At 40.5% G+C, this 8,674-nt stretch overlaps 2 protein-coding genes across 3 annotated transcripts; one reads left to right on the top strand and one right to left on the bottom strand.

The window, feature by feature from the left end:
* Positions 1-958: 958 nt before the first annotated feature.
* On the bottom strand, positions 959-2,216 carry LOC130496564 (extensin-like). Its single transcript, XM_056988712.1, has 2 exons — positions 1,635-2,216; positions 959-1,363 (listed from the first exon to the last, which is right to left on the bottom strand). Exons 1-2 carry the CDS (start codon positions 2,106-2,108, stop codon positions 974-976), a joined length of 864 nt encoding a protein of 287 aa, XP_056844692.1. The 5' UTR covers positions 2,109-2,216; the 3' UTR covers positions 959-973.
* Positions 2,217-5,929: 3,713 nt separating this feature from the next.
* LOC108807056 (uncharacterized) lies at positions 5,930-8,419 on the top strand. Of its 2 annotated transcripts, none has more exons than XM_018579293.2 (12): positions 5,930-6,085; positions 6,174-6,263; positions 6,394-6,564; positions 6,673-6,738; positions 6,846-6,911; positions 7,005-7,121; positions 7,204-7,364; positions 7,456-7,546; positions 7,657-7,725; positions 7,829-7,920; positions 8,003-8,066; positions 8,148-8,419. In XM_018579293.2, exons 1-12 carry the CDS (start codon positions 6,023-6,025, stop codon positions 8,250-8,252), a joined length of 1,155 nt encoding a protein of 384 aa, XP_018434795.2. In that variant the 5' UTR covers positions 5,930-6,022; the 3' UTR covers positions 8,253-8,419. The 2 variants fall into 2 exon arrangements, with proteins under 2 accessions (XP_018434795.2, XP_018434796.2); XM_018579294.2 differs by having other exon boundaries at positions 7,207-7,364.
* The last annotated feature ends 255 nt before the right edge of the window (positions 8,420-8,674 follow it).

An 8,674-nucleotide genomic window follows, 5' to 3' on the forward strand; every position in this document is an offset into this window, starting at 1 on the left:
ATCGCTCCAACCCATGCATCTGGTCTCCGCACTCCACAATCAGATAAGGGACCATCTCGAGAAAAGGCTCCATTATCTCATCCCATCTTTCTGGTATGGTAGTTGAAGGTATGCTGTCCCAGACGACTATGTGCCTCTTAGGGATCGATATCCAAATAGCCACCCAATGTTTGTTGTCCAAGTTCAGTGGCGCATAGATATCATCAATGTCCTCCCCCCACTTCTTGTTTGATTGGCAAAATGAAGGCATTGATCCGTCATACAAACTCGCCGCCCCACTAGGTAGCATTTTTCCTAAACCATTGTGATCAGACGACGATGTTTTGAAGACCAGATACTGTTCTCTCCAAGACTGGGTAAAGTTGTGATCCAGGAAGCACATTCGCTCGCTCCGGAAACATTGTGGGTTCTCCTTATACCTCTGCCTCAGCACATTCATCCAAGCATCTATATGCTGCATATAAAATAATACAAGTTAGAACCTTCCAGACGACTTACAAATAAGTCGTCTGGAAGGTTTTCCAGCTGGACGACTTACAAATAAGTCGTCTGGAAGGTTTTCCAGCTCGAAAACCTTCCAGACGACTTATTTGTAAGTCGTCCAGCTGGAAAACCTTCCAGACGACTTATATATTTACAAATCTATACAAAGACAAGTTACCAGACGACTTATTTGTAAGTCTTCTGGAAGGTTTTCCAGCTGGACGACTTACAAATAAGTCGTCCAGCTGGAAAACCTTCCAGACGACTTATATATTTACAAATCTATACAAAGACAAGTTACCAGACGACTTAAAGATAAGCAGAAGACTTACTACGTCTTCCAGCCATGCTTTGGATGTCCGGAGTTTTTGATACCACCAAGTTGGTGATGTACGTGGTTTGTCCTCTTCCTTAGTGAAATAATCACTGCAAACAAAAAAGCAATCAGTTTTGGTAGACTAAATCAAGCTATTATGGGTAAAGCAATCACTTACGGATCAGTTTTCAACCAATCAGCGAGCTCCTTCATCTTAGGTCTGTTTAGTGTGGGAAATGGATTATACTTTCCCACTCTAAGGAGTTTCCTTCTCTCTGCCGTATAAGGAGATATCTGCGTGGGAGCAGGTTTCTTCGTTCGTTCACTCCTTGCACGCACAGAAGCAGTGGGAGCTGTTTGGTCCAATACAACCAGGCTCGGTTCTGAAGCTGAAGCTGGATCGGTGGAAGCGAAGCTCGGTTGTTGATCGTTGGAAGCGAAGCTCGGTTGGTCAGTGGAAGTGAGAGGAACAATCTCTTTGGAGGTGACACCATCTGCTTTATCCTCCGGCAAGATCTTATATACCGAGATCGCCTCATCTGCTGTATCCTCCGGCAACAATCTCTGCAATAAAAGAGAACAAGTTAACCCTGGACGACTTAAATAAAAGTTGGGAGAGGATTTGGTTCCAGCTGGAGTTCAGACGACTTATTTGTAAGTCTTCTGGAAGGTTTTCCAGCTGGACGACTTACAAATAAGTCGTCTGGAAGGTTTTCCAGCTGGAAAACCTTCCAGACGACTTATTTGTAAGTCGTCCAGCTGGAAAACCTTCCAGACGACTTATATATTTACAAATCTATACAAAGACCAGACGACTTAAAGATTTGATATTAACCTCTTTGGGCAGAGGAGAAGGCTGTTTCTTTTGTGGAGAAGGCTTTTTCGTTTGAGGAGCAGGCTGTTTCGTCTGAGGAGCAGGCTGTTTAGTTTGAGGAGCAGGCTGTTTCGTTTGAGGAGCAGGCTGTTTAGTTTGAGGAGCAGGCTGTTTAGTTTGAGGAGCAGGCTGTTTAGTTTGAGGAGTAGGCTTTGCCTTTTGAGGAGCAGGCTGTCTGGTGGGAGGAGTAGGATGATTGGTTTGAAGTGGAGGCTGATCCTTTTGAGGAGTAGTCTGTTTGTTACTAGCCCCGGTTTCTGGGGCTTGTGGGGTAGGGTGTTTTTTACTAACCCCGGTTTCTGGGGCTTGAGGGGTAGCCTGATTGGTGACACCAACCTTCTTCTCCACAGCTTCCAATCTATCGGAGATCTTCCTAATCTCCCTGATGCACTTCTTAAACCCCTCTTTCATCATGTCACCTAAGTCCTTGAACATGTTTTCTAACTCCTCTCTGGTCACCCAACTAGCCTCTTCTCTAGCCTCTTCTGTAGCCTCTTCTGTAGCCTCTGTAGGAGCCTCTTCTCTAGCCTCTTTAGGAGCCTCTTTAGGAGCCTCTTTACGAGCTTTCTTCCGAGGTCTCTGATTGTCTTCCTCCACCTCCTCCACAACCATCTCTTTGGCTCTTTTCGATGGAGTCACAAACTTGGGTTTTGTACCAGTGACTTCCCAGCAATCCATGGTCCACTTCCACGGTCTCCGATCATACATCACTTTAATGATGTTCTCCGCGGGCACGTCATCAACCTCAGAGTCCCATTTTGGCCACATTTCACTAATGTCCTTCTCAACAAAGTTGATCACGCGGGTCTGCAGTAAATAGAAGAAGAATCGAGTTAGATATTTGAAACAAAATACTAAATAGACGACTTAATTATAAGTCGTCAACTAAGTCGTCCAGCTGGACGACCTTCCAGACGACTTATTATAAGTCGTCTACTAAGTCGTCCAGCTGGACGACCTTCCAGACGACTTATAATAAGTCGTCTACTAAGTCGTCCAGCTGGAAGACCTTCCAGACGACTTATAATAAGTCGTCTACTAAGTCGTCCAGCTGGAAGACCTTCCAGACGACTTATAATAAGTCGTCTACTAAGTCGTCCAGCTGGAAGACCTTCCAGACGACTTATAATAAGTCGTCTACTAAGTCGTCCAGCTGGAAGACCTTCCAGACGACTTATAATAAGTCGTCTACTAAGTCGTCCAGCTGGAAGACCTTCCGGACGACTTAATTAAGTGAAGATGGAAAGGTACCTGACTCAAGATAGCAGCTTTCATGAATCTGCGGCCTCTGCTGCCGTCGTAAGCCAGAATCGGTGGAGACGGACTGTTTGCTCTGGGTAGACCAATACTAGCACCCAATCCCGGAATAGCTTCGTACGCCCAGACCTGAAGAACTTGTATAAAGCCATCCACGGTGTAACAGCCAGTAATATCTTTGTTCCACAAAGAGTCCATCAGCACCTTAAACGCGACTCTCCCCCATGGATAATTCTCAAACCTTTCTAAATCCATCACTAGCCTTGCGAGAGTAGCTCGTGTAGCGCTTGAGAACTTTTTCCCTTCAATGAATCCAGTGAAGATGGAAAGGTACGCGAGTCGCTTGCGATCTTCCCTGGACCAATCCCCGCATCTCTTCAGTGCTGCTATTATCTGATCAGTACTTGGCCCAGCTTCCCGATGAACTCCCATCATCTCCCAGAAAGAAACCATCTGTGGGGTAACTTCACATTCTGGTGTCTCAAGGTCCTCGATGTAGTCGCAGTTTAGACCAGTGATGTTTTCAAACTCTAACAGTGAAAACCTCGCAGGTTCTGGACCAACGAGACACCACATCTCGTACTTCTTCTTAATGTCCAGCTTTAAACCGAGCAAGTGGTGAACCAGCCTTGAAGCCCAACCAAATCCCTGCTCCTTGAACTTGATGAAAACTCCCAATCTCGACTCCTTGAGCTCTTCAAATTCAGCATCAGTGAGAGCTTCCCTAAGAGCAGTATGCAACTTCGTGTTATCCGTATGATACGAAATGCTATTGTGGGGTTCTGGCTCTTCCCCTAATGTGTATAACCTACGGGGGAGTTCTGGAATATCCATCCTTTTTGTCTGCAAAATAATCAAAGACAACAATAGAAGTCAGAACACAAGCTAAATCAATCACGCCTTAATTGTTACTCCAGACGACTTAGTAGACGACTTAAATATAAGTCGTCTAGAAAGTCGTCCAACTGGACGACTTAGTTGACGACTTATATTTAAGTCGTCTGGAAAGTCTTCCAAATGGACGTACTAAGTCGTCCAGGTTGAAGACTTTCCAGACGACTTACTTACAAGTCTTCCAGTAGAAAAATTTCAAGCGGACCTGATTAGTCGCAGAAGGAGTTCGAGTACTCGTCATTGTGGTTATAGATCTGAAAAAATAAACGTGAAACGGTGAGAATGAGTAAATTGAAAGAGACAACGTTTTATGTTCATCTTTTCCACGAGTTTGATGACTTACCGGCGTTAGGGTTTACAGAGAAACGGCGCTACGGTTTACAGAGAAGAAGCGGCGGCGCTAGGGTTTAGAAGAAGCGGCGGCGCTAGGGTTTAGAAGAAACGGCGGTGCTAGCTAGTGTTTAGAGTAAGCGGCGGTGAGAACGTTGGTGAGCACGGTGGCGAGGGCGACGGTTTGTTCGGAAATAGTGGAAGCGGGGGCGCTAGGGTTTAGAGGAATCGGCGGCGCTAGGGTTAGAAGAAGCTGCGGCGACAACGGTGAGAATGAAGTGAGATAGATAGCCGACGTTGAGAACGATGGTTGTTCGGAAATAGTGGGAATTCGAATCGCCTTTGATATCGCCGGTGAGAGAGAACTGTTAGGGTTTCTGTTCGCGGAAAATGAAAAAAAAAAAAAAAAAATCACCTTATATATTGGGTAAATAATCCGGTTAGCTTTAAAAGTACATTGGTAAACTTTAAGGTTTGGTCCGGTTTAGACGACTTATTCTGGCTGATAATGTACATCAGACGACCTAATATTTAGTCGTCTGGGAACAGAAGACTAAATATTAAGTCGTCCAATACCCTAAAATGAACCCCTAAACTAAAATGACTAAATTAACTTACTAACCACGTTATAAAATCAAATTATACTTCAATAGTGTTTACTATACACAGAAACGAACACGCCTAGGTAATTTTAAAAATTTTCAAAAACGGTTTTAATGCTTTCCAAAATCTAACCCTAAGAACACATACAATACTACAACATATGTTGATGAAACATAAACTAAAGAATATCATGACTCACTACTTTCACTCATCTGGGCTGAAAACAATTGAAATTTGTTATATATTAATTTATATCTCTTAAGACATATGTTAATTACATAATTCCAATTTTTCACTTATCAAAATATTTTCTACAAAATTTTTAAATTATGTTTAAGAATAACTGTCCAGACGACTTAACTTAAAGTCGTCTGGACGACTTATTTTCAAGTCGTCTGTTTACAGACGACTTGCGAGGGGTAGAAACGTAAAAAAAAATCCGTTTTTTTGTTTGTTCACAAGGAGATAGTTGTAATTTCAATAGCCTTTTAAGTTACTTTTGCCTTTGACCCAAGTTGGGGTACTCTTTTGGGTTTGACTCCAAGTTTTGAGTCACAATTGGTAATTCTCCCTAATTTAAATTCAGAAAACTAAAGGTAAAAAAAATGAATATAAACGAATACTAAAATGTATAAGTTATTGTATGGATGGTTATTCTAAATCTAAATAAGCAACACAAATATTCAAATTTGTATTTAATCTCATCTAACATTTTTCTTGTATTTGATTTTTTTCGTTCTTATTATTGCTGGATATATTGTTTGTTCACATCTTATTTTGTTTAAAATATGTTAAAAATGAAGCATTAATTAATTGAATTGAAAATGAATAAAATTTAAAATAAATCTTATACATAGTTATAAAATATACATAAATTTGACATATCACTAATCAAATATATATTAAACATGGATAAAGCAGACATAATTGAATCCGAAAACTCAGAAATTCCAACAAATTAAATCAAACCAGAATGGATATCCAAATATACTAGTATCAAATTCTGAAAAACTAATATTATTTATTATTTTACATTTAGGTAGATTTTAATACATGTGTATGTATATGTGTGCTTTATTTATATTGTAAAGGCCCATATCACTATGGGTTGAGATTAATAGACCCCGATTTATATTTCAGGCCCATAGGAAACTGAGATAACGCCGTTAGTTGGAAGTCCGTTATTTTCGAGGCAACTAACCCTATGTAAGAGTGCTTCGGTTTCAGCAAAGAGCCAGCCCCAAAAGAGAGAAGATAAATTGAAGATGGATCCAAAGAGGAAGCAGATGATCCTATCAGCTCTCTGTAAACACTTCTCCGTGGACCCCGTAAGTGTAAAATCTTCAAGCTTTTTTCTTCATGATGTTGTTGTAAAGGTTCTTCTTGCTAAGTAGCTGAGTGTGTTTTGTTCTAAAGATTGGTCTGGGAGGGTCTGGTGAGGATGATATCAAGACGATGTATGCTAATGTTTTGAAGGCATCTGCTGCTGCACAAAACAACGCGGAGGTAAGTTTGTTTCCCCCTAAAGATGAAATTTTTATTGAGCTAGCTCCCTTCTGGTTTAAAGTTACAATGCAATGTCTTGTGTCCATGTGGGGGGTAAAGGATGAGTCTTTATTCGTTTTGGATATTCCAGGTCTTGAAGTGGTTGGAATTTGCGGAAGGTGTCCCAGCAGATTCAAAGGATTGCTTTACAGCTCTTGAGAAGTTGAATGCAGAGTTAGCAGTCAAGGCGGTGGTCTTGGGAAATGGATTGACGCCATCTGCAGCTGATGTTGCTGTCTTTGCAGCTTTGCATTCTTCAGTGGTAATGACTGTTAATCATGTTCTTCTTATCTGTGTTTGTTCCTGTACCTGTACACTGTTGAGTTCCGAAAGCGGGCTTTGATAACTAACTGTTTCCTGTTGTTCTCAGGTTGGTCTCTCTGGTTCAGACAAGGAGAAGATCCCACATGTCATAAGATGGATGAACTACATCCAGGTAGGACGAAACATATACAAATTTCTCATTACTATGGAGTTAACACACCTTCTGTGCTATTATTAGCTGATGTGTTTGTAATTGTTACTCGCTAATTAATTTTACAGATTAAAGAAGAGTTGTCCACATTGTTTGGACCAATTCCTGTGAAGTTACCACAGTTTGACTTCGAGGTAAATATTATCTTTTTGATTACAATAACATATCACATTCACATCTTTCCAAAATGTTCTCTCTGATATTCTTCATTTAATCCTAAACGTTAGGTATCAAAGAGTGTTGTCAAGGTGGATGCAAACGCCAATACAAAGAAAGCTGCAGAGAGTCCAAAGCCTGTTGACAAGTCAGAAGCTCAGCCGAGCACAAAGAAAACTGAGCCTGAGGTACTGGTTTTTAACTTTTGAAGTTGTATTTTATTTGATTGCAGAGTCTTGTATTTATATGTTTTTTTTTGTTTTGGTCTAGGAGGCAAAGAAAAAGGCTACAAAAGAGAAGGATGCCAAGAAAGAAAAGAAGAAGACTGCTGAAGCAGAACCAGCTAACAAAGAGACAGAGCTTAGTGTTAGTTTGCTAAATATTCAGGTCGGTCTGATTCGCAAAGCATGGAAACACCCTTCGGCAGACAGGTTTGTTGGTCTTATGGCTCTGTTAGTTCATTGTGCATCTTCTTCTAATATGTTTAAAGACTTGTCTTTTATGTATTGACAAACAATGCAGTTTACTGGTTGAAGAAATAGATGTTGGAGAGGGTAAAGTGAGGCAAGTCGTTAGTGGATTAGCAAAATTCTGCAGTCCAGATGATCTAGCGGTATAGTCATGACTCGTGATGCATGATGTAGCAGTATAGTGATGTTTTGAAATTTTAAAGCTTACTTATCTATATTGTTTGTTGGTTGATGCTGCATTGTGATGATGAAGAACCGTCTTGTTGCGCTCATCACAAATGTCAAACCTGGAAAGCTAAGAGATGTAATGTCAGAAGGACTGGTAAGATTTTTCTTCTTCTATTAACGATTTGATTATTGCAAAATTCTCAGTCTCTCTATCTCTCTCTCACACTTGTTCTTCTTTGTTGTTATTTTGGCTACAGGTACTTTGTGCTTCAAATGAAGATCACTCAGTGGTAGAACCGTTGCTACCACCTGCTGGAGCTAAACCGGGAGAGCGTGTTTCATTCTCAGGGTATGTAATGTTAATGATTGTGTACTTTAAACGTTTCTTGCTCATCACAAACTCTCAAGAAACCTTTTGTGTTGTTGTATAGGGTGGAAGGAAAGCCAGAAGATGTACTGAACCCAAAAAAGAAGCAACTTGAGAAGATAACTCCGGTATGTACATACAATACATGTTTTATTAGTTTCGATACTGAACATGATGAGAGTACTTACTGATGACACTGCAATTTGCAGCATCTGTACACTGATGAAAGTGGTGTAGCGACATACAAAGGCATACCATTCATGACCTCAGCTGGACCTTGCACTTCCACCATCCCCAAGGCTTCCATCAAGTAGTAGTCTTCTTCTCTTTTATATTCACAAACGGAAAAAAGAAATTTGTCCAGACTTAACTTTGTTCTTGTGTGAGAGCTTTTTGACGAACATTGTTTTTTTTTGTTTTTTTTTTCCGTTATGATGCTTTCTGCTACATGTTTTTTTAATAAGTCCACCATTGTACCTTATCATCAGATCAGCCAAACCTGAAAAACAATATCCTAAAAAAACAAATTGAGCTTTTGCAGAGGTTTATGTAGAAACCTCTGAAACTATCTGATGTTGGGAACTCGTGAATAGTTCATGATGAAATGCATAAGTTGAGCATCAGAGAGTCATATGGCCCTACCATCAACATGTCAATTTCTTGATTCCTTATTTGATTGTTTACATGCTCTTTCTGAAAATCAAGAAGTGTTTTCAAGATGTCTAAAAGTAATCTT

Source organism: Raphanus sativus, chromosome 6 (assembly GCF_000801105.2).
Source record: "Raphanus sativus cultivar WK10039 chromosome 6, ASM80110v3, whole genome shotgun sequence".
NCBI classification, from domain to species: domain Eukaryota; kingdom Viridiplantae; phylum Streptophyta; class Magnoliopsida; order Brassicales; family Brassicaceae; genus Raphanus; species Raphanus sativus.

What these genes read in the sequence shown, in the direction of transcription:
- LOC130496564 (XM_056988712.1), bottom strand. Translation starts at nt 2,108, where the DNA reads ATGTTCAAGGACTTAGGTGACATGATGAAAGAGGGGTTTAAGAAGTGC. An exon ending in CTTCTCCTCTGCCCAAAGAG is followed by an intron (nt 1,364 to 1,634) that starts GTTAATATCAAA and finishes CTTTTATTGCAG; the next exon opens with AGATTGTTGCCGGAGGATAC.
- LOC108807056 (XM_018579293.2), top strand. Translation starts at nt 6,023, where the DNA reads ATGGATCCAAAGAGGAAGCAGATGATCCTATCAGCTCTCTGTAAACAC. An exon ending in GATGGATGAACTACATCCAG is followed by an intron (nt 6,739 to 6,845) that starts GTAGGACGAAAC and finishes TTAATTTTACAG; the next exon opens with ATTAAAGAAGAGTTGTCCAC. An exon ending in ATGTAATGTCAGAAGGACTG is followed by an intron (nt 7,726 to 7,828) that starts GTAAGATTTTTC and finishes TTTTGGCTACAG; the next exon opens with GTACTTTGTGCTTCAAATGA.